We start from the raw sequence: 26428 nt of genomic DNA, 5'->3' as shown, positions 1-26428 counted from the left end.
ATCATAAATCCTGTAGCTAAAAGATATGAATCTTTGACATTTCACTTCATGAATTGAATAACTCTGCATTTCTCAACAGATAGCTAGTGACAAGTCTTCAAACAAGACTGGTACTCAGTTGAGCTGTAACAGATTATTACAGCTCTTTTTTTTTTACCTCAAAGGTATTGTGTCGCACAAGAAAGGCAGAGAAAGAAACTAGTACTATCTACCAAGTCATTTAAGTGTAATCTGAATGGTACTGGTCCTATTACACTCTCAGGGGACACACCAGATATTACTTCAGTGTCTGTACACAACTCTCCACCAAGGTAGTGTGTTGAGGCCTTTCAGCCAGGGAATTTTTTTATCCAATTAGAAATCCAGTTATGTTTCCTACTGGAATGTATTTTCCTTAGGAATAGTCAATGTAGTACTGTATTATAAATTTTTCTAAAGCTCACTACGAACAGCTCCATCGTACAACTCAATCTGGTTGTCCCGTATCCATGAAACTAAGAATATTGTGTTAAGTGTCAAGTTCTGTTTCCCAGAACTGAAGTTTTCAAAATCTGTGCTGATGTTTGCAGATTGGGTTGTTTTGTAGCAGATACACTGTAATGTTTGAACTGTGAATATGTCCTAGGATTCTGCTACAAATATACGTAAGTGATATAAAGACGCCAGTTTCTTGTATTAGTTCTATTGCTTTTGTTGTAGATGGGTATAAGCATGATGTTTTTGAATCACAACATATATTTCTCTGCTCATGGGATCTATGTAACTTACGTTCAGCAGCAGACCTATTCTCGCTTAAATTGCACACAGAACTCTACATGCACACAATGGAGCCCTACAGGCTTACTGAGTTTAGCAATTTGAACAGATGCATCTTAGCAGCAGTACAGATATTAAACTTCCTGGCAGATTAAAACTGTGTGCCGGGCCAAGACTCGAACTCGGGACCTCTGCCTTTCGCTGGCAGTTGGTAGAGCACTTGCCCGCGAAAGGCAGAGGTCCCGAGTTCGAGTCTCGGTCTGGCACACAGTTTTAATTTGCCAGGAAGTTTCATATCAGCGCACACTCTGCTGCAGAGTGGAAATCTCATTCCAGTACAAATATTGATTGATGGCAACATTGAGTTTCCTTTGTTAAGGAAAATTTTAAGACATATGAACTATCAGTCAATTGTTCTGTAACTGCAGAAAATTTATGTACTTAGTAGGCTTAATTTTTTTCATATCAAAGCTATGTTTTTCTTGCTTGTAAATCAAACTATGAAGTATCCATATTCAGTTCACAATGGGAATATTTATAACTACACATTGTTACAAAGCTATGTAACTTATCTTAGTTGTTAAGTGTTTGCAACAAATTTGTCAGCTGATAATGTTATTTGCTTTAAAATGAATTGGACAAAGACATAACTGCAACACACACACACACACACACACACACACACACACACACACACACAAATCTAAACTGTACATATATTCATCTTCAATCCAAGCAGGTAGACAATATACTTATCATACAGCTCTTATTTACTTTTATTATTCATGTCATAATAAACTTACCTCTCATCAGATATAGTAGTTGCCCCTCTTGAAGGAGACTTGGGTGCAGAAGAAGTTGGTGGTGCTGATTTATCTTCTGCATTTCCTGGCTCTGTCAGATGCACTGCTTCACTTTCATCTTCTTCACCGTCTTCTCCAGAATCTGTCACATCATCATATACGTCATGGCCCTCTTCCCCAGACTTTGGTGTGGGTCTCTGGTTAAACAAAAAAAATAAGCAAATTATAACAATGAAAAAATGATGCAACGAAGACTTATTATGTGGCGCAGAATATTGTGGGAGTCTAACATGAAAATAATTGCAACAAAAAGAAAATCTTGTCAAAGTCAGTTTGACCACAGACACTAAATTACAATTGTTGAATAGAATTTGACTCAGAAGACATCATCTGGTCTGGTTCATGTTTATTGAAGACATCTTTATATAATGGACCCAAAGCCAGCATACCTTATCCTCATTCCTCCGCAATCTCAACACCTTCTCCCCATCCATTTCACCTGGTCCTCCTCCACCCATCATGCAACCTTACTGCATGTCAATCTCCTCCTCTCAAATGGCTCCATTCACACCTGTCTACATCAAAGCCACCAGTCACCAACAGTAACTGCACTTTGATAGCTGCCACCCCTTCCACACAAAAAAATTCCTCCTGTACAGCCTAGCCACCTGGGGCAGATGCATCTGCAATGACGACTCCCTCGTTCAGTATGCTGAGGGCCTCATAAAGGCCTTCACTGACAGGTAATCCCCCGACCAAATACACAAACAGATCTCCTGTGCCATATCCCCCCCCCCCCCCCACACACACACCTGGTCCTCACATCCATCCCCAGAACCAACCACAAAGAAGCGCCCCTCATCGCCCAATACCACCCGGGACTGGAATGACTGAACCATGTCCTCCTTCAGGGCTTTGATTATCTATCACCATGCCCTGAAATGAGGGACAACCTACCCAAGATACCCTCATCCCCTCCCAAAATGGTGTTCCACTACCCACCCAACTTCCACAACATTCTAGTCCGCCCCGATCTCCTGTCACAGGGCTCTTACGCTTGTGGAAGACCCAGATGCAAGATCTGCCTTATCCACTCATCCAGCACCTCCTACTACAGTCCCGTCAGAGGCTTATCCTACCACATCAGAGACTGGGCCACCTGTGAAAGTAGCAATTTATATACCAGCTCTGCTGCAACCACTGCATAGCATTTTACATTGGTATGACAACCGACCAGCTGTCAACCAGAATGAATGGCCACTGTCTAACTGTTGCCAAAAACAAGGCGGGCCACCCAATGGCACAACATGTGAGATTTCAATGGCTTCTTCACAACCCATGTCGTCTAGATCCCCCACCACCAGCTTTTCTGAGCTGCGCAGATCCTTCGCTTCCGTAACCTCAAACTAAGGTTACTCGCTTGCCTCTTACTCTCGCCCAATATGTGTCAGCTAGTTGTGTGCTGCCATCTCATGCCCCAGTCTGTGAAATCGAGTGCTCAGCCATCTGCCATCTGCCATGTCCCCCCCCCCCCCCCCCCCCCCGCCTGCCCCATGGATGGCTCCCCACTCTCTCACGAGCCACTTGCCCCCAACCCCTCCCCTGCCTCTCTCCATCCTTCATCCCACCCCACACTGCACCCCCACCCCACCTCGGACCAGGAAAGAGTTGCAGTTGAATGAACACAATGTAGGGAGACTGGCTTATGCATGTTAGAGAGAGAGTAAGTGTTTGTGTACATGTTTCTCCTACAGCTTGAGAAAGGAGTTCCATTCTGGAAGCTAGCAAATTTTTTAATCTCGCAATCTTCTTCACATGTGGAGCTAGCTGCCATACAAACTTTAATACTGATAGTGGATGTTGGTTTCATGTCTATGATAATGTGTTCACTATGATGTTCATTAATGGTTTACCTGCATGGTACGTTATTTGGTTTTGTATTGATAACCCTGTACTCCCTATCCATTTCCCCTTTTAAACTCTCTAAGCAACCTCACCAATTAAGGGATCTAACATTCCCCGCTGTGACCCATAGAATATAAGTTTATTGTCTCATAACATACAGTTTCAAGTCACTACCTTAATGTATAACAGAATTGTCAGAAAACAAAAATTTGTTTACAAATTTTCTTACAATATCATGCATTGGATAATTAATTTATTAGATAGCAACAAGATTTTAAAAATTAACAGTCGTAAGTACTAGCTCTCTCCTGCTCAAATTTTCAGGTTCTCATTCATGACTTCTACTGAATAATAACATTTCTGCCCTAGTTAATCAGATAAAGTTTTGTTTTTCTCAGTGTTTCTAAATTTATGCTAAGCAATTCTCTTCCTTTCACTTTGTCATAAATTTTCATACCCATGTACTGTGTAGTTTGAGCACAAAGTTTTAAACTGTGGGTGGGCAGCATAAAATTATTTTGATTTCTGTTGTTTTAATCATGTCAAAAATGACTTGCTACAAATAAATCACTGTTGCTACATATAAAGATAATCAGCTCATAGAGAGAGAACTTAATATACTTAAGATTTTTTAGTAGTGAGCGACATTTTCTTCGTCCTACATTCTGAAGTTTTAATATTCAACACACATGGTTTGAGTTATTCCATAATAAAATTGCATACTTTATTACTGACTAAGTAGCTGTGATATACTACTTTTATTATGCCCATAGTAGTAGCGTTGTACCATATCCTCACTTCAAATGCTAGGCTATTTGATTTATTTACCAGGTACTGTCTACGTGAGCCCCATGATAGATATTCATCCAGTTGCATTCCTAGAAATTTCACACAGCTAGCTTCCTGCAAATCCTGGTTTCTGCGACTGATCTGAATATCATCTAATTTTTCTTGTTTTGTTTTAAACTACATTACCTGAGTATTTTCCATGCTTAATTTTAATAAATTGAAAACAAACCAAATATCTAATTTTTCTGAAGCAGATAATACAATTTGGGGAATTTGGTCAGTAGTATTACTTTCAATGATTACAGATATGTCATCTGCAAATAAAACTGAGTGACACTCAATATAAAGTGGTAGATCATTTATGTAAAACAGAAACAGAATGAGACCTAAGATTATTCCTTGTAGAATGATTTCCCATTTTGAAGTAGAAGTTCCTCTCTCTCATGATATAACCACACTTTGACCCCTGTTGGTTTGGTAGGGCTTAAACTATTCTAATACAGTGCCCCTAATTCCATACTTTTTCAGTTTACATAGTAGCAACGAGTGGCTCACACTATCAAAGGCCTTTGATAAGTCACAAAAAATTCCTGTGGCATGCAGTGAGCTGTCTAGAGACGAGCTAATTCTACCTACAAAACGGTTTATAGCAGATGCTATGGTTTTCCTTTTTTGTAATCCATACCGATTTTTTGAGATAATTTTAAATTTTTCTATGAAATTTTGAATTTGTATCGGTGACTACCTTTTCAAATATTTTGGGTAGTGATGGAAGAAGAGATACGGGCAATTGTTTCCCATATGTTCATTTATGCCTTTTTTTTTTTAAATCGTGGCTTAACTACAGTGTACTTACCGGCGTTTGGAAAATAACCTTCTTGAAGGGACTGGTGAACTGTTATAGATAGTAGCTGTGCAATTATTTTACAGACTGTTTTTAACTGTTTTGTTGGTATCCCATCACATTCTGCTGAACTTTTACTTCTTTGTGATAGTATCACGTTTTCTGTATCCTTTACAGTAGTTTTGGTGAACGTACTGAGAAGTTCACCTTCAAATCGCTCACTGTTAAAGAAATTTGTCTTATCTGGGTAATTTTCTACACTGATGTTCGATTTGTATACATTTATAAAGAATTCAGAAATTTGAAATATCATAGCCTCTAGCTGTGGTACCTGTTTCAGCTTTGATCATTGAGCATGATGCCTTTGATTTGTTTTCACTATCCAAAATCTATTATTTGCCAGTTTTTTGCTGCCTTCATAACTTAAAAAAAAATATTTTTGTAATTTTTTACATAGCTACCAAAATCTGGACTACATAGCTATCTTTTTCTTGCTCTAGAGATTTTTATTCCTTCAGTAATCCACTTTACATTATTTCTTACTTTTTTATGATTTACAGTAATGGGGAAAGTTTCGTCAAAAACATGTAGGACGTTTTGCAAGAAAGTAGCAAAATTTTCAGAACATGAAATAACTATGATCTAGAGCCCACTCCACTTTATTTGATCTATTATGGAATAAGTTCATGTTTTCTTTGCAGAACTGGCATTTGGTGTAGGTTTTTCCCCCAAGAAAGGGTCTATTGTTTTTGGTATCTTCATAAACAGAAAACAATTATCAGGAAGTCCTAAATCAACACAAAACTTATTTGTCTCATTATAATTGGTTAACATATTATCTATAGATGTTGCTGACATTTCGTTTACTCGATTAACACCAGTGAAATTAGCACTGAAACCCGATATTTGAATCCCAGTTTTGTTTTTTCTCCCTAGTAGTCCTCACCCTGAAGATCCAAGCCATCATCGTTTAAATATACAGGAAAGCTGCATGCATTTGCGGAAGCAGTACCAGCACAACACGGCCATGTTGGCTACTGTTACAAGGCCATATCACAACTACTGAAAAGATTGTTGTCCTCTTCAGGAACTACATTTGTCCTGCCTCTCCACTGTGGTTGAACCTATAGTATGGCTACCTGTATAGTGGAGGCACACAGGCAACTACACCTTGGCAGGGTCCATGGGAGGGAGTGGAACGGAGATGGGATTGAGGGCTACAGATGTGAGAAGTATATAAAAACATGAGGCATTGAATGTAATATTATGACAGCCAGGGTCGCTACTCAAATTTATAAAAAAAAAGTTCCTAAGAATTCTAGGTATGGGAAGCAAGATGGCATCATACAAGTTCATGATAATTAATAATGGTGAGGGCTCGAGCATCTCACATTAATGAACTACTTTTCTTTCTTCTTGGCTGAGAAATACTATAGTCAGGACAGTGTAAGTAGATCTTCGCCAGCTCTTAGTGGTGGTGTCAGCTTAGCCATCTACAGAGCTGTGACAAGACTAAGGCTTTGTCATAGACACATTACAAAATCATGTTACATGACAGGTTGAAGTAGACCCACAGAGCTGTCGCACCCAGTCCACTGCAACTGTCAGGGATCAACTTACGCCGACTTAACTATAGCCGTAAGCATTAGTTTGACCACAGTTTTTGAACATTGGTAAAAAAAAAAAAAGCTGTTCAAATGAGCACTTTGGGACTTAACATCTGAGATCATCAGTCCCCAACATTGGTAATTTATATGGAATAATATTCTTGTAATAAACACACTTTGGACTATTAAGCATTTTATAATTTGTGGTTTATAAAACTCAATATAATTTATTTTAGGACGATAGGACAAAAAACACTGAATTCCGTGAAATTTTATGAAATTCCTTGAGATTTTCCTGGTTTATCCAGGTTTTCCAGAAGAATCGCCACCCTGACATCTGAAGTTCTACTCAGTTATGGAGCTCTACTAGTTTCAAATGGTTGCCTGCAGCACATTCGTTCACATCTACAGCAGTCTGAACTCAATACTGTAGAGCACGAGATCAATGCAGGTAACTTTCCAAGTGTTCCTGAACATACTCCACTACCACTGACACACAGCTGTCCGATCAATCGAAGCAGTACTGTGTAGGCAATCACATGAGACACTAGCTGCACAATGTCTTATTGGAAAATGCCTTTTGTATTCAAGCAACGACAAGCCAATGAATGGCTTTTGTACAGCAATCTGTGCTATCAGTAACATTCATCTTTTTATTACTTCACGAGACAGCATGTAGTGCCACAGCAAAACCAAGTTGTGAGGCACAACCCAAGGTATCCAGACAAGAAGACATCTGTTGTCAGTGCACAACTAGCTGAACCTAATATAATCAATAATCAGTGTCTTGTGCATCAGTCTACTTTGTCCTTTCATAGAGAGAGAGAGAGAGAGAGAGAGAGAGAGAGAGAGAGAGAGAGAGAGAGAGAGAGAAAGCTATATACATATATTTACCTTACTCTTCTCCTTGCGTGTTTTTTTCTTAGGCCTGTCGTCACTACTTTCATCAGCTGATGCATCCCCATCTTCACTCTGTCGCCGCCTCTTCTTCTCCTTCTCGAGGACCTATCATAGGACAGTATTGTCCAATACTAATGAAGAAAATATGTACATAGTAACACATCAGAGAAATATATATATTACTAGACAAGGTGAGCTGGTTAATTGGCCATGGCAGCAGCATCACATAGTTTATGCCCAAGAAGTGCGGGAGGGAGGAAATAACTCACGCCCTTCAGCATTCTTACTAGTGGAGCCCTGTCACACGATACATGTCTACAGGCACCACTCTCTGAATGAACTGACTAGTTACAACAAGAAACAAGACGTACAATACAACTCACCCTGGCTGCTAAAGACGTTTCGCTGGCATTATTTGTAAAACTACCTTCTCCAGTGATGTCACTACATTCCACAGCTGTGTCTACTGATTCATTGTCTGCTGTTTCAGTCATGGATGATAATTGATTTTGTTGTCTTTTCAGTTTTGTCCTCCATCAAAGTATCTCTTCCTCAGTAGTCATTACACATTTTTTGTTGTGATGCACAGTATTCTAGCGTTATCGTACCACAGCAGTAAAGGCCAATGTCACAGCCGCATAAGCAAACTGAATGGTCAGTGGTTAAGAGTTTCTGGCCAGTAATGGTGAGATCCCAGGTTTCACTCTCAGCAACCACCTCACATTACTATCTGGTGGAAAGGTCTAGAAGGAGATCCATTCAGCCCTATAAGGCTAACCGTAAAGCTGCTTGAATATAATAGCACAGAAACAGACATGCAAACTGTCGAAGTAGCATTCCACTGAACGGCTTTCACCAGCCTGGATGACAATGTTTATTTATTAGCAGCAAAAGCATCATCCATTAGTTTTTTTCAGATTAGAGAGTGAGATGCTTTGATGTTTTATAACTATCGAACTTATTCTTTGCAAGATTCCAGATCAGTGCTATAAATTAGGTCTCGGTGGAACGTAAACAATTTTCTTGCAAAAAAATTGTCATTCGAATAAAGAGGAGAATGTTGGTGCTCCTTAATCCATTGGTTTTCCTTTGTTCTAAGAATTTTTAATTTTTCCATGACCATTTCTAAATCACATTCCTGCTTTAGTCGTAGAGGAGAAGTGAACACAAAATAAAACAATGAAATGCTGCACGACGCTGTTGTTTGACACTTTGTACAGTTACTTATTCCCAATGTAATCTGTACGAATCCACATTTGTCTAAATAAACCACTAGTCACTTTCATCTTGATGCTTCTTCTTTTTAAGAAAAAAATCTAATGTAGGATGTTCTTTTAGCTAGCACATTCTCTTGTCTGCAGACAACAATAGGTTTGTTATGACACTTTTTAACATCAAATTCCACATACGGATCAGTTTTTCTCAGTTTCTTTGCTAACCTGGAAGTCCAATTCTGTGTGACAAAAGCTGTGAAGTTTTGCAAAGATGGTATTACCTTGTGTTGTTCACAAAATTACGGAAGTTTATTTAGTACCACATTAGATATACCACCAATGAAACATTTCCTGTCAATGTTTAATTACTGTGTGGTAACTTTAAAAGCAAGTTTGATGAGGCCTTCCATGAAGGTATTTTTGGTGATCACTTTTTGCACTCAAACTGTGAAGTAACAATGCACTCTACTCTCAATTGGAACGTTACTGTACTCAGTGAGATGATCAAGTTAGTTCTCGCCATTTCATGTAACCAGTTCACCCTGCTGAGTAATTTAAGTTATGGCCCTCTTGAGGTATGAATACAGAGTTTCTTTCAAAAAATGCTTCTATGGCCAAATACAAAACATTGTATTTGTACAACTTCTGCTTTGACTTATATTTACCAGCAGTTGGTGGCAAGCACAGTTAACTAAAAAATAAAATCAGTACACTAAAATTAAATACCATAAATAGAATACAAAAAATAAATATTTGTAAAATGTGGTATAGTTCTAATAATTTTATTTTTTTAGATCCCCACTGACACTGCCGACTGACCACTAGAAGTTTCGAACAAGATGCCAAGTTGAACATCTAACAATGCAAAGTCCAGGATGGAATAACAACAAAATGTAAAATTAAATACTGCTCACTATATAGAGGAAGCTTAGAGTTGCACACGGGCACAATGAAAAATGATGATAAAAATATTTCAGCTTTCAGAAAAAGTCATTCTTTGGAATTAGAAAACTGACACACATTCAGAAAATGAATGACTTCTAATCTAGTTTTTCTCAGATTGCTGGCAATATTTATCAATAAAGATTAGGAAAGCATTTCTGCAGAAAAAAATCACGAGTATTTCTAATCTAGTTTCTCTCAGACTGCTAATAGTATTTAGCAATAACAATTAGCAAAGCACTTCTGCAGAAAAAAGTATGAGTATTAGAAATTACTATGGGATACTTTTATTTTGATTGAGTGGAGGGTGGGATGAGGGGGGCTGCAGTATCATGCACCAGAGATGAGAAGTACAAAACCCAAACAGAAGACTTACTTCAAGATTTGGACCTGGGTATTACCTTCTTAAAATATGCAAACTGCACTAACTCAATGGCTGCTTGAGCATCTTCCACGTCCACTGTTCGTGAGAGCCGGGCCTTTGCATGAGCTGTTGAAAGACGTATTAAAGTTTCTAATGTACGAGCTGTCACAGGTTGTGTCTGAAACAAATTCACATATTAACCTTGTGAAAATAAAAATACATGCTGAAATTTATACACAGAATCGGAAATTAAAAAACACTTACTCGGGCAACATCATTTTCTACACTGTCCTGAGAGCGAAGCTTTGAATATTCCTCACAGATTACATTTGAAGCCTCTTCTGTTAGGGTAGGCTTCATCATCTTTGCAATATGTATATATTTACGCATAAATTTCACACTAATAATTTTGTCCCTGTTCAAAGAAAATCAAGTTTACTTTAATAGTTATTACTGAGAAGTTCTGGTGGTTATTCATTGTCTAAACAAAAGAACCATGTGCAATTTGCAGTGAATTTTGTTAATGAACTGATGTAGTTACTACATTATAACCCAAAACTTTTCCTTAAGAACGTGTTCAGTTAGCACTGCCATGCTTAAGTATATGAACAGAATTTTTGTGTGTTACCAGTCCTTTTTGCATTATTCACTCAAAATAATTAAACAAATAACTGCCAATTGATTTGCCACGTTTGTAACACCAGTTCCCACTTGATCTCCAAAGTTAAGTGACATTGGGACTGGCTAGTGTTTGGGGGAAAACCGAGTGCCATTAGTTTTCAGGGCATGCAAGTTGCCAAAGTGGTGTCCAATTGACAGATTTGCACCAGGCCATAGTGTCACATGACACTGATTATTTTTTTATCAAACAACTTAAAAATAAGATGATGTGAATCGCACCAAAGTATAAAGAATAGAGTTTAATGACATGTTCAACAGAGCAGAACTACTTCTGCTTAAACAACGAACATACGTGTGTGTGTGTGTGTGTGTGTGTGTGTGTGTGTGTGTGTGTGTGTGTGTGTGTGTGTGAGTGAATGGGGGGGGATTACATTATATGATGTTAGAATTCAAAAGAATATCCTAATATAATAATAATAACTAAATTTAATTACTTTCGTGATCTTGTGTTTCCATGTAGAAGTGCATCATATTTTTCATAGATTGGTGCATTACTATCATCCTCCTCTTCCACATCTGGATTGTTGGTAGCAAGTAAGTCAGCTGCTGAACCCATTGGCAACACCGCCCCATCCTGTTCTCCTGGGTTCCTACACATTTTGAGATTTATGATATTATTCCAACATGTACTCAGCACAGCACAAATGAACTAGTAAAGTTTTTAATTGAGAGAAGTAAAAAAAAGAGAGAGAGAGAGAGAGAGAGAGAGAGAGAGAGAGAGAGAGAGGTCACATCCACTACCATGAAATATTATAACAGCATATGGAAGGTCTAAAATTAATAAGTTAAAATTGCCGCTTCATGACAAAGTTTAAGGACATAAATATTATTTTCCACAACTCCATATGCAGTTATGATGAGAATGAGGAATAGAAAAGCACAATAACAAAGACACAAAATACACTACCCTACAAAGAAATAAACTAAGCCTCTTACACCTATATCAAGTAACAGGAAAAAACTGTTTTATTTTGTTGTCAAATTTGGCATTATTTTTGCTAATTCAGTGTTATTTTTTGCCTAGTTTCATGTTTTTTCTTGTCATGTTAGTCTTTTTTGGCAAATTAGCTATTTTTCGCTGAAGTCAGTGTTGTTTCTGCCAAATCCAGAATAATTTTTTTGGCCAAATTCAATAACTTTTTCCCCAACATGAGTTTTTTTACCAAATCCAGTGCACTTTTTTTGCCTATTGCATATTCAGTGCTTTTTGCCACATTTGGTGTTATTTGTTTCCCATGTTAGGTCTTATTTTTTACCATATTCGATGGTTTTGTCAAATTCGGTGTTAGGTTCTGCCAGGCAGAGTGTCACCACAGATTGTCACGGACAGATTAGTGGAAGCTGGGTTGAGATCTTTACTTACTGTGTGGCCTTCACTGCTGACATCATACTAAAGACAAAGACTTGCACGATTTGAGCACGACATAACTGGAACAGTAAGTGGTGTTCTGTGATGGGGCCTAATTTTTGGTTGTAGATGTCAGTGTTGCTTATGCCTCTGTAGAGGACTGCTGACTAGTCACACTAAGTAGCGATTCTTGAGATAAGTAGCGATTCTCTAGACCCTACATGACCAACTCTTGGAATCATCACATGCAGAGCTTTCAGATATAACAAAACTGATTGGGTAATTGTTAAAATGAAGCCGAGTGCTTGTCAGGATGTGGCAAGACTGGTAAACCCTGTTGCTGTACCCTTCATGAACAGCGTACAAGACAGCATGTTCCAGCAGGATAATGCAACATCCTCCACAATGCTGTTCATGCCACAATCAACCTTGAGGAATGTATGAATGTATCCCTGCCTAGTCACCTGATTTAACATCCAAATGTCACAACTGGGATGTAATGGCAAGAGACACCTGCTTTCATACCAGCCTCATCAGCAATCTTAATGAACTGACATAGCAAACGTTTCAGACACAAGAAGAAATTCGTCAAGATGACATTTGGAGGCAATTTACTTCCATGTTGCAACAAATGTGGGAGTGTTCTCGTGCTTCACACTCATGATGGTGGTCATCAGTTCTGAATGGAATGAAAGTTTGATCATTTAATGGTAGTTACACGACGAGCATCTTCACAAAATTTGATAAATATTGGACTGGTGATTCATGGTGCTTATGTACAATTAACAAAGTACTATGGAGTCCACACAATTATGTATCATCTGAGCAGTTTCATATAGTTCCACAAATTGTACAAATGGCAGCCAGCACATTGAGTAAGTATTTGCGGAAAAGAGAGCTCCAAGTCATAAATTTGTGTTAGTCGGGAATAAAGTAACAAATTGGTTAATGGAAATTGTAAGAGGGAAAAACCAGTAAATATTTATGCCAGGTCAAATACTTACACACAATTAGTTTCCTCATATGTATCGTAAATGTGCGTATACAAGACCGTTAGTGACTAACTGAAACTTTGCATATCTTACTTTAACTATTTGTTTTTGTTTTGTTTAGTTACCTGTATCTGTGCATGCGTACTACATGATCAGATATCCTGTTGTCCTGCTCTCCATCCACAAGATCAAGCATTACAAATAGCAAGTCAAAACGTGAAAGAAGAGAATCTTGAAGACCAATATTCTCCATTGGAGTTTTGTACTGGTCATACTGCAACAGAAATTACAAATAAGTATGAAACTAACAAACTGCAATTTAATCTCAAATGTACTACACCACGGAATTCAAGTTCCACTGTATAACTATTCAGATTAGTTTCCATTTTATACACTATGATGAAATGGTTTGAAGCCCGTGGTGACAAAAAGAAATATTTTATTTTTATCATCAGTGGCCATTCACAGTTTTTATTTATTTATTTAGTGTACAATGATTACTGGAAAAATAATTTTCAATGTCAATCAAGTCTTTATTACGACATCTTTAGTAAGTAATTTTATATTAAACCACACAAACAAAAGGAGATATAAATGAAATAATTGCAGTATTCAAGTAAATGAAATTGTATTGTTGGAAACTGACATTCCGAGTCCACAGTCGTGTTCAAAGTACAAGTTGATCTCTGAAAAGGACAACCAGCCAATGCTCATAATGGTATTCATTTGCATAAATAGTGCCATTACTGGTTTTGAACCAACAGGTTTACCTTAAGATGGCACTTTGTGTTCAATTTGTCATCGTTTATATTAGTAGTTGGTAGCTTTCTCCCTTTCTTGTGAAAGTTCCTTGGGATGGTAAGTGCCCAACAGAAGAAAAATAAAATAAAAAGAGATAAGGTGCATTAAACTGCACCTGTATGTAATAACAAATAAAAACAATGTACAATAATCTCGAAGATAACCGAGCTTTAGGTCGCTTACGTTGAAATTCCTGCATCATTATGTTGCAAAGTTGACTGCTAGTCTACATAACATAGTGAAAAATACATAACACACTTTTTTGTATTAAAATATGCACACAGTGTAGGGCACCACACAGAGATAAATGTTTTTGTCACGTGGAAGACGATGTACAAAGATAGCAATATCATATCTAAAACACTCCAAAGAGAAATGTTGATACGTACACTGACGTGTCAGCAAAATATGTACAATGTATAAACGTTTCACTATATGCAGTCTACAATGAATGAGAAATGATTACAACTAAAATAAACAAAGAAACCAGTTTGTTAGGAAATGTTATGGAAATACACATTACGTAAATTTTATGGCACACAAAAAGAAAGAAAATAATTATGAAACAATTGTGCATAAAAATTGTTCATCAACATGATATTAAAATGTGATTACTAACTGGAAGTTTACATTAATGCAGCTATTGTGTTCATGTATGACTAAGCAGGCTGTTGTATTTTTGTGTAGTGTTTCATCTTGGGCTGGCTGTGTTGTGTTCTGTTGTGTTGTGTTAGCCAATGCAGGCTTTCTACAAAAATTTCATTTGCCTGCTTTCCAGTTTGAAACAAACACTACTCCCAATGTCAAAAACAAACACACACACACACACACACACACACACACACACACACACACACACACAAACGTGAAATACTACACTAAAATGTAACGCCTGCTTAGACATACATTAATACAAAACTTGAAATAATGTAAACTTTCAAATGACTATAATATGTTAATATAATGGCCACCACCATAACATTTATTTATGTACAATTATTTATCCTTTATTTTGTTTCCTTTGAATACCGTCAATATTTACTTAATATCTTTTTGTTACTTATAACAAACTGGTTTTATTATGTGCTTATTTTAATCGTAATCAGCACTCATCTATTATAATCTGGATGTAATGGAACTACAATAGATTGTAAATTTTCTGCTGTCACATTGGCGAGCACACCAGTAAACCCCCAATTCTATGAAGAGTTGAACTCCCATGTATGTTGATTACTTTACAAAATATGATCTAAAGTGTTGGGATGTCAAGCACGTCAGCAAGAAGTAGTTCAGGAAAAGTGTGAAACTGTGCTAAAAATTGGTCGGAAGTTCGGGAATTTGCACTCCATTTTAAGCAAACACAAATTTCTCACCCATGTTGCATATCCCAGTTAGTTGTTCAAAGAACTTTTGTCACCTTTGTTTATTGAATTTTATTCACCTTTATATGTGCAGCAATCCACTGGCAGAATGAGTGTGGAGCTGTTTCATAGCTGCAGACTCAATCGACAGTGTATCTTCTTCTGCAATAACTGAAATGTCATTCTAGAAGAAGGAAAAAACCTACTACTACTACTACTACTACTACTAAATGACATCCACATCATCTTAAGATATTTATCTATTGTATCTTGTTCCCTTTTAGGAGTTAATGAGTGCTGATTTCATTACTGTCACGATCTTCTTAATTCCACAGCCTGCAGTGCATTTCTGAACCGGGACAAAAGTGGCATGGGGTAATTACCCAATTAGCAGGTGCTGAAACATGCAGAAGTACTGCCCTTGTCGCCCGTCTTGCATATATACTGTGTCCGTGCAAACTAGGGCACATGCACAAAAGAAAAAAATTCTGCCCAGTTTACAAATCAAAACTGACTGTTTAACTAACAGAAAAACACTTGCCAAGGTTATGAGCGTCATTTGTCAATTAGAAGAAGACATGGGCCTACACACACACACACACACACACACACACACACACACAACTAACTTTACCCAAAGTGATATGTTACATCACAGCATCTCAATGTTCATGACATATCTCCTGAACTATGTGTCATACAGTGATGTAATTTTGCAGGTACATTCAGTGGGATATGTTGACACACCTGCGTACTGTGTTGTGAATAGAGTTGGTAGTAAGTTAGTAATAAATTAAAGTGTCATGTTTGATGGTGAAGTTTTACTGCATGAACAGGGAAAATATAGCAAGCCAAACTTTTTTCCTTTCATCCTTTTATGGGATGTCTCTGCAAGAAAAGTTTTGTTAAGGTTGGAAACTGTGTGTAAAGTTTGTTGGAAGTTGCTAATTGCTTTCATTTCTACATCTACATCTGTACTTTACAAACCACTGTGAGGTGCATGGCAGAGGGCATAGCCCATTGTACCAGTTATTATGGTTTCTTCCTGTTCCATGCACGTAAGGAGCAGGGAAGAATAATTGTTTGAATGCCTTTACACATGCAGTAATTATTCTAATCTTATCCTCACGATCCCGATGTGAGCGATATGTAGGGCATTGTATAGGTCCCCAAATACTGTATGAATAAATTTCAGATATTTATGCTCAAGACAAACACACTTTCAAATTGTAATACTTGTCTTGTTGTGTTACATGTTCAATATTAGATTACACCTTTTAATGAGCAGATTATGACAGAATTTAAAATGTTTAAATTCTATCAATAAACACAGGACGTATTAAAAATCACATTTTTGTTGCCCCTGTAAGATATTAGTTCAGCAACATGCAGATGTACCAGGTTATGGGAGAGTCAGTCAGCAATATAGATAGCATAACATCTGAATGAGAAAGAGAGAGAGAGAGAGAGAGAGAGAGAGAGAGAGAGAGAGAGTGTGTGTGTGTGTGTGTGTCACTACATGCATATTCATAAATAAAAAATGTGCTTTATGTATTTTTTGGTCACCAAGTGGCAGCAGGATACACACATAAAATAAGGTTATAATTAGGCAAGCTTTCAGAGCCAGTGGCTCCCTCTCAAGGCAAAAGGGTTGAAGGGGAAGGAATACGTGCGAAGGACGAGAACTGGAGAGGTCTAGGAAAAGTGGTATATTTTGAGAAAGTCACACAGAACCAGGGGTCACAGGAGACTTGCCTGACAGGATGGAGCAAAGACTCAGGAGAAGATTTGAAAACCTGAGAGCTTAATGGTGGAAGACACAGTAAAATGCAAGGCAGAGATTATGGCTTAAACATCATGTACAAATTAATAAAGAGTGAAAAGCTTAGTGCATTGTATGTAACAAAGGTGGGAGGGAGGGCGGTGATCGCAAAAAATAGACAGGTAAGAAAATGAAAGATATAGAAAACTAAAACAGAGTAAAGAAAGGAGTAGTTACTGCGAAGAAACACAGATAGAAGAAATTAACATAAATTAAGGCCAGGTGGGTGGCAAGGACCAAGGACATTAGCACTAGTTTCCATCTGCGGAGTTCCGAGAAACTCTTGTCTAGGGAAAGAATCCAAATGGCGCATGTGGTGAAACAGGCACAGAGGTCACGACTGTCATGTTGTAGAGCATGCTATGCAAGAGGATGCTGCGTTTTGCCAGTATACACCCTCTGCCTATGTTCAGCCATCCTAACTGATAATTTGGTGGTATTCATGCCAATATAAAAGGTCAAACAGTGTTAACATAAAAGCTGGTATATGGCACGTGTCATTTCACAGGTGGCTCTCCCCTCGATAGTATATGTTTTACCAGTTACAGGGCTGGTCTAGGTGGCGGTAGGAGGAGGATGCACAGCGCAAGCCTTGCAACGGGGCAGTTACAGGGGTAGGAGCTGTATGGTAAGGAGATGGGTGCAGGGGAGTATAGGGTCTGACAAGAATACAGCAGAAAATAAGAGGGCGGCGAAAAGCTATTCTAGGTGTGGTAGGCAAAATCTCAGACTGAATGGATCTCATTTCCGGCCACGATTTTTGGAGGGATCAGCAGTACCACAATTGGATGTGACGGCCTGGGAAACCTGTTTTTGAAGTAGGCTGGAGGCTGAGTTGAGAATGGTAGTGTATTGCTGCAAAGAGTTTGCATCTGAACAAATACATTTGCCTTGAATGCCAAAGCTATATGGGAGGGAATTACTGACATGGAAAGGATGGCAACTGTCCAAACGTAAGTACTGTATGTTATGAGGTTTAATGTGGACAGAAGTGCGTAGCTGGCATTCTTTGAGGATGAGATCAATATTAAGAAAAGTGGCACATGATTCAGAATACGATCATGTTAAATATAATTGAGAGATGGTATTCAGAGATTGCAGGAATTTTAAAAGGCAGACTCACTATGAGTCCATATGGTAAAGATGTCATCAAGTCTCCCCTGTCCCAGAGTTCTTGGCGACTTTCCCAGAATCTACATCTTTCCCTAGATCTATCCAGTCCTTTTCCTTCACCCCTCTTCCTTCCACTTCAACCCTTCCGACTGAAGGTGAAGCCACTGGCCCCAAAACCTTGCCTAATTATAACCGCCTTTTATGTGTGTGTTCTGCCACCATTTGGTGAGTAGATTTTTCATCTATCCAATTACATTATTTTGTCAAAAATTGATTGATTTCGTTTTTATATATGTTTTATATAATAGAGGGAAACATTCCACATGGGAAAAATGTATCTAAAAAGAAAGATGATGAGACTTACCAAACAAAAGCGCTGGCAGGTCGATAGATACACAAACAAACACCAACATACACACAAAATTCAAGCTTTCGCAACAAACGGTTGCTTCGTCAGGAAAGAGGGAAGGAGAGGGAAAGACGAAAGGATGTGGGTTTTAAGGGAGAGGGTAAGGAGTCATTCCAATCCCGGGAGCGGAAAGACTTACCTTAGGGGGAAAAAAGGACAGGTATACACTCGCACACACACACATATCCATCCGCATATACACAGACACAAGCAGACATTTGTAAAGGCAAAGAGTTTGGGCAGAGATGTCAGTCGAGGCAGAAGTACAGAGGCAAAGATGTTGTTGAAAGACAGGTGAGGTATGAGCGGCGGCAAATTGAAATTAGAAATTAGCGGAGATTGAGGCCTGGCGGATAGCGAGAAGAGAGGATATGCTGAAGGGCAAGTTCCCATCTCCGGAGTTCTGACAGGTTGGTGTTAGTGGGAAGTATCCAGATAATCCGGACGGTGTAACACTGTGCCAAGATGTGCTGGCCGTGCACCAAGGCATGTTTAGCCACAGGGTGATCCTCATTACCAACAAACACTGTCTGCCTGTGTCCATTCATGCGAATGGACAGTCTGTTGCTGGTCATTCCCACATAGAAGGCTTCACAGTGTAGGCAGGTCAGTTGGTAAATCATGTGGATGCTTTCACACGTGGCTCTGCCTTTGATCGTGTACACCTTCCGGGTTACAGAACTGGAGTAGGTGGTGGTGGGAGGGTGCATGGGACAGGTTTTACACCGGGGGCGGTTACAAGGGTAGGAGGGTAGGAGCCATAGGGTAGGGAAGGTGGTTTGGGGATTTGATAGGGATGTAACCTCTTCGTAACCTCTTAGTTCATCCCTATGAAATCCCCAAACCACCTTCCCTAGCCTCTGGCTCCTACCCTTGTAACCGCCCCCGGTGTAAAACTGTCCATGCATCCTCCCACCACCACCTACTCCAGTCCTGTAACCCGGAAGGTGTACACGATCAAAGGCAGAGCCACGTGTGAAAGCAACCACGTGATTTACCAACTGACCTGCCTACACTGTGAAGTCTTCTATGTGCGAATGACCAGCAACAAACTGTCCATTCGCATGAATGGACACAGGCAGACAGTGTTTGTTGGTAATGAGGATCACCCTGTGGCTAAACATGCCTTGGTGCACGGCCAGCACATCTTGGCACAGTGTTACACCGTCCGGGTTATCTGGATACTTCCCACTAACACCAACCTGTCAGAACTCCGGAGATGGGAACTTGCCCTTCAGCATATCCTCTCTTCTCGCTATCCGCCAGGCCTCAATCTCCGCTAATTTCTAATTTCAATTTGCCACCGCTCATACCTCACCTGTCTTTCAACAACATCTTTGCCTCTGTACTTCCGCCTCGACTGACATCTCTGCCCAAACTCTTTGCCTTTACAAATGTCTGCTTGTCTCTGTGTATATGCGAATGGATGTGTGTGTGTGTGTGTGTGTGTGTGTGTGTGTGTGTGTGTGTGTGTGTGTGTGCGCGCGCGCGCGAGTGTATACCTGTCCTTTTTTCCCCCCTAAGGTAAGTCTTTCCCCTCCCGGGATTGGAATGACTCCTTACCCTCTCCCTTAAAACCCACATCCTTTCGTCTTTCCCTCTCCTTCCCTCTTTCCTGACGAAGCAACCATTTGTTGCGAAAGCTTGAATTTTGTGTGTATGTTTGTGTATCTATCGACCTGCCAGCGCTTTTGTTTGGTAAGTCTCATCATCTTTCTTTTTAGATACATTATATATGTTTTAGCTATTCTGTAAACACAACAGTCAACAGTATAACACGAAGACGTGGTAATTTTGATGTAAGTAACCAAAAACTCAAAGTGTTTTACTGTGAAGAGTTTTTTTTACATTATTTTCATTCGTTATTATTTACAGTTACAGTTAAGTAGGCCATTTCTCTTACCTTCTTTTGCTTTTTTTTTTTTTTTTTTGGGGGGGGTTTTAGGGCGCATAACTGCTAAGGTCATTAGCGCCCAGCCCGTGACTTAAGACAGTAAAAAACCGAATTTTAAAACCAGCAGCAATGGGAACAAAGTCAGAAAATTTGAGAAACTAAAAATAGAAGAATGCTTAAAAATCCACTACAGAAAGGGGGTGATTGTCCCCAAAAAAAGGTTCAAATGACTGACGCCATTTCACTGTCACTAATAAACTGGAGAACGCGGTCGGCGGAGCGCGTGTCATCTGCTAAAATCGACGATAGATCAGGCGATAGCTGTAGACGGGAGCGTAACAGATTAAAATAGGGGCATTCAATTAAAAGGTGTCTTACCGTCCACAGCTGAGAGCAGTGGGGAAAGAGTGGGGGAGGATCGCCGCTTAAAAGATGTCGATGGCTAAAACGACAGTGCCCTATCCGGAGTCTAGCTAAAATTACCTCCTCCCGACGACACGTTCGGGAGGAAGAGGTCCAAGCGCAAGGAAGGGCTTTCACTTCCCGCAATTTATTACAGGGAAGTGCCGACCAATGCGCATGCCATAAATGAGCAACTTGGCGACATAAACCGCTCCGTAGATCGGTGAAGGGAAGCGACCGAATAGCTGGCCGAGGAAGAGAGACTGCGGCCTTGGCCGCTATATCAGCCGCCTCATTCCCACAGATACCAGCGTGTCCCGGGAGCCAGAGGAACGCCACCGAGACGCCCCTCAGGTGGAGCAAGCGCAGACAGTCCTGAATCCGGTGGACCAGAGGGTGCACAGGGTAAAGAGCTTGGAGACTGAGGAGAGAGCTGAGAGAATCTGAGCAGATTACGTACTGTATCCGCTGATGGCGGCGGATGTAGTGGACAGCCTGGAGAACAGCGTAAAGCTCCGCAGTATAAACCGAACACTGGTCGGGAAGCCGAAATTGATTTGGGGTGTCGCCAACAATATAAGCACTCCCTACACCTAACGATGTTTTCGAGCCGTCGGTGTAAATAAATGTGGCCTCCGTCATTGCTGCACATAGAGCAGCAAATGCCCGACGATAAACAAGTGTAGGGGTACCATCCTTGGGAAATTGACAAAGGTCACGGAGCAGGCAGATCCGGGGACGGAGCCAAGGCGGTGCTGTACCCCAAGTTGTCCAGAAGGTTTTAGGAAAGCGGAAGGAAAGAGAATGGAGCAGTTGACGGAAGCGGACTCCCGGGGGTAGTAGGGAAGAGGAGCGGCCTGCATACCCTACATCAAAGGAGGCGTCGAAAAAAAGGTCATGGGCTGGATTAGTAGGCATGGAAGACAGATGGCTAGCATAACGACTCAGGAGTACTGCCCGCCGATTGGACAGCGGAGGTTCAGCAGTCTCAGCATAAAGGCTTTCCACAGGGCTAGTGTAAAAAGCTCCAGACACTAAACGTAATCCACGGTGGTGGATAGAGTCGAGACGCCGAAGAATAGACGGCCGAGCAGAGGAGTAGACTATGCTTCCATAATCCAATTTCGAGCGCACTAAGGCGCGATAGAGGCGGAGAAGGACCACTCGGTCCGCTCCCCAGGAGGTACCATTCAGGACACGGAGGGTGTTAAGCGATCGCAGACAGCGAGCCGAAAGATAGGAAACGTGGGAGGACCAGCTTAGTTTTCTGTCAGACATAAGACCCAAGAATTTAGCGACGTCTGAAAACGGAAGGTTGACAGGACCTAGATGTAAGGAGGGCGGAAGAAACTCCTTACGTCACCAAAAATTGACACAAACGGTCTTACTGGGTGAGAAACGGAAGCCAGTTTCGATGCTCCACGAGTGGAGGCGATCGAGACATCCTTGAAGACGTCGTTCAAGAAGGCTGGTCCGTTGAGAGCTGTAGTAGATCGCAAAATCGTCCACAAAGAGGGAGCCCGAGACATCAGGAGGGAGACAATCCGTTATTGGATTTATGGCGATGGCAAATAGTACAACACTCAGCACAGATCCCTGGGGTACCCCGTTTTCTTGGGAGAAAGTACGGGAGAGAGTAGTGTTCACCCGCACCCTAAAAGTGCGCTCTGCCATAAATTCGCGAAGAAAAAGGGGCAGCCGGCCTCGAAAGCCCCAAGAGAACAGTGTGCGGAGGATGCCTGTCCTCCAACAGGTATCGTATGCTCTCTCCAGATCAAAAAATATTGCTACCGTTTGGCGTTTCCGGAGAAAATTGTTCATGATAGAAGTGGAGAGAGCAACAAGATGGTCAACGGCAGAACGATGCTTCCGAAATCCGCATTGGGCTGGTGTTAAAAGACTGCGGGATTCTAGCCACCAAGCTAAACGGTAATTCACCATACGCTCCAAAACCTTACAGACACTACTCGTGAGAGAAATGGGGCGATAGCTAGAGGGGAGATGTTTGTCCTTTCCAGGTTTCGGAACGGGAACGACAATAGCTTCCCGCCACCGTTTGGGAAAGGTACTGTCGGTCCAAATTCGATTATAAAGGCGAAGGAGGTAACGCAGACTAGGGGTTGATAAATGCAGCAACATTTGGACATGGATACCATCCGGTCCCGGGGCGGAGGAGCGAGAAGATGAGAGGGCATGTTGGAGTTCCCGCATGGAGAAAACAGTATTGTAGCTTTCGTGATTTTGAGAGGAGAAAGCAAGAGGTCGCACTTCCGCTGCACGTTTCTTCGGGAGAAACGCTGGCGGGTAATTTGGAGAGCTCGAAATCTCAGCAAAGTGCTGACCCAACGAGTTAGAAATTGCGACGGGGTCCACTAAGGTATCATGCGCGACAGTGAGCCCAGAGACCGGGGAGAAACTAGGCGCGCCTGAGAACCGTCGAAGCCGACTCCAAACTTCCGAGGAGGGAGTGAAGGTGTTAAATGAGCTAATAAAGAATTTCCAGCTTGCCTTCTTGCTATCGCGGATGACGCGACGGCATCGCGCACGGAGCTGTTTATAGCGGATACAGTTGGCCAAAGTAGGATGGTGACGGAAAATGCGAAGAGCACGTCGCCGCTCACGTATTGCATCACGGCATGCCTCGTTCCACCAAGGAACTGGGGGGCGCCGGGGCAATTCGGAGGTGCGTGGTATTGAACGTTCCGCAGCTGTAAGGATAACGTCGGTAATATGTGTGACCTCATCGTCGACGCTGGGAAAGCGACGGTCATCGAATGTCGCGAGAGACGAAAAAAGTGTCCAATCGGCTTGGGCAAACTTCCAGCGTCGCGGGCGCATATATGGCAGTTGAGGCTGCAGTCTGAGGACAGATGGAAAGTGGTCACTCGAGTGTGTATCATCAAGGGCGAACCATTCGAAGCGCCGAGCTAGCGGAACAGTACCGACCGCAAGGTCCAAATGAGATAAGGTTGTCGTGGAGGCAGACAAAAATGTGGGGACCCCAGTGTTGAGGCAAACTAGATCCGCTTGGTGGAAGACGTCTAGCAATATGGAGCCACGTGGACAAGGATGAGGAGATCCCCAAAGCGGGTGGTGGGCATTGAAGTCCCCAACCAGCAAATAGGGGGGTGGAAGCTGACCAAGAAGATGAAGGAGATCAGCTCGTGCCATTGGTGTGGATGATGGAATGTATACAGTAAAAAGAGAGAACGTGTATCCAGAAAGGGAAAGACGGACGGCGACAGCTTGGAAGGAACTGTTTAAGGGGATTGGGTGATAATGGAGAGTATCATGGAGAAGAATCACGAGTCCTCCATGGGCTGGAGTGCCTTCAACAGAGGGGAGGTCATATCGGACGGACTGAAAGTGAGGGAGAACAAAGCGGTCATGGGGACGCAGCTTTGTTTCCTGAAGACAGAAGATGACCGGCGAGTAGGAGCGTAAGAGGACCGACAATTCACCCCGATTGGCTCGAATGCCGCGGATATTCCAGTGGATAATGGACATGGGGTGAAAGGAAAATGGAGGAATGTGACCAAAGTTGCTGTCAACTCAGAGACTGCTCGGAGCTAGCAACCGACAGCATGGAATGGCATTCAGCCGAAGGCAGAAGATCCTGATCCATAGGTTGGTCAGGAGCAGTCCCTGCCACCAGCGATCGGCCGGTTGACCGGCCACCAGCAGTGCGCCTCGGCGACACAGAAGATGGCCGAGGGCGATTTCCGCCAGGTGGTGCTGTAGAGGGGGCACGCCTTGGCGGAGAAGGAGAGGAACTGGGTTTCTTTGTAGCCTTCTTGGAAGAATGTGGTTTAGATGAAGAAGGAACCGATGGTTGTGAAGTTGCGGTACGTAAAAACTCTTCACGAGTATGCTCTTTTTTCGAAGACTTGGCGTCCGACTTTTGGGCTCGAGATGTAGCAGAACTCGACGAAGGGTGAGCCACAGAGTGGGCAGGCGAAAGTGGTGAGGTTGAACGAGCGATCTTTGCGCTGGCCGATCTGACGACCGTGGTACTAAAGGTGAAGTCGCAAGTCTGCGTGGCCGCCTCCTTTGTTGGCCGAGGAGAAGCAAGGACAGTGCTGTATTTTCCTGTCTGAGGCACGGTGGGCTTGCGACTGGCGAATAATTTTCGAGCAGCAAAGGTCGACACCTTTTCCTTCACCCTTATTTCCTGGATGAGCTTCTCGTCCTTAAAAACGGGGCAATCTCGAGAGGAAGCAGCGTGGTCACCCATACAGTTGATGCAGCGAGGGGATGGAGGTGGACAAGCACCCTCATGGGCATCCTTGCCACACGTAACACATTTGGCTGGATTGGAACAGGACTGGCTGGTGTGATTGAACCGCTGACATCGATAGCAACGCGTAGGGTTTGGGACGTAAGGGCGAACGGAAATTATCTCATAGCCTGCTTTGATTTGCGATGGGAGTTGAACTGTGTCAAATGTCAAGAAGACAGTGCGGGTTGGAATGATGTTCGTGTCAACCCGTTTCATTACTCTATGAACTGCCGTTACGCCCTGGTCAGACAGATAGTGCTGAATTTCTTCGTCAGACAATCCATCGAGGGAGCGTGTATAAACGACTCCACGCGAGGAATTTAAGGTACGGTGCGGTTCCACCCGGACAGGGAAGGTGTGGAGCAGAGAAGTACGCAGCAATTTTTGTGCCTGGAGGGCACTGTGTGTTTCTAACAACAGGGTGCCATTCCGTAATCTGGAACAAGACTTTACAGGACCTGCTATTGCGTCGACACCTTTCTGAATAATGAAAGGGTTGACCGTGGAGAAGTCGTGACCTTCATCAGACCGAGAAACAACAAGGAACTGTGGCAACGATGGAAGAATCGTCTGTGGCTGAGACTCAGTATACTTACGTTTGTGAGCAGACTTAGTGGAAGGTGAGGAAACCATTGCGGAAGAATCCCCCATGATTACCGGCGTCTCCGATGGCGCGCTCCTCCCTTGTGGGGGCCCTCTCTGAGGGCACTCCCGCCTTAGGTGATTGTTCACACCTCAGGTCACACCTCCCGACAAACGGACGGAGGGACCAATCGGCATTTTTGGAAGGTATCAGCTCGGGTAATCACCCCTCCCTGGGCCTGGCCGTTACCAGGGGGTATGTACGTGTCCTACCTGTCTACCCGGGGCGGGGAATTACGCGTTACCCCGTCACCGGCTACGCACGAAGGGCGTGGGTCGGCCTTCAGACACGCACAGGGAGGAAGAAAGAGAAAGGGAAAGGAAGGAAGAGAGGTCTCAAACGCCGCAGCGGAGAAAAGGGAAACAGAAGAGGTAAGGAAAAGAGAAGGACAAAGGAAGGAAGAAGACAAAAGCAAGGAAGGCGAAGAATGCAGTACATTTACGAGCGTCCGTCTCCGGACGTAGGCACAAACCATACTCCCAGATGGGGAGAAAGGGAAGGAAAGAGTCAGAGGTGAGGGGAGGAGGGGCGAAGATAGGGATGGGGAAGGATGCGGAAA

General features: G+C 41.9%; 1 protein-coding gene across 1 annotated transcript in view; it reads right to left on the bottom strand.

The window, feature by feature from the left end:
* Positions 1-26428, bottom strand: part of LOC126185920 (zygotic DNA replication licensing factor mcm3) — a 114529-nt gene that overhangs the window by 7999 nt on the left and 80102 nt on the right. Inside the window, exons 10-15 of the mRNA XM_049928168.1 lie at positions 13271-13419; positions 11240-11395; positions 10389-10539; positions 10162-10302; positions 7599-7709; positions 1560-1756 (exon numbers count right to left, since the gene is read on the bottom strand). Coding sequence (XP_049784125.1) covers positions 1560-1756; positions 7599-7709; positions 10162-10302; positions 10389-10539; positions 11240-11395; positions 13271-13419 — 905 coding nt within the window. The remainder of the gene's footprint in view (positions 1-1559; positions 1757-7598; positions 7710-10161; positions 10303-10388; positions 10540-11239; positions 11396-13270; positions 13420-26428) is intronic.

The sequence above is a fragment of the Schistocerca cancellata genome, chromosome 1 (genome assembly GCF_023864275.1).
Source record: "Schistocerca cancellata isolate TAMUIC-IGC-003103 chromosome 1, iqSchCanc2.1, whole genome shotgun sequence".
NCBI classification, from domain to species: Eukaryota; Metazoa; Arthropoda; class Insecta; order Orthoptera; family Acrididae; genus Schistocerca; species Schistocerca cancellata.
This window is presented reverse-complemented; position numbering and strand designations above follow the sequence as displayed.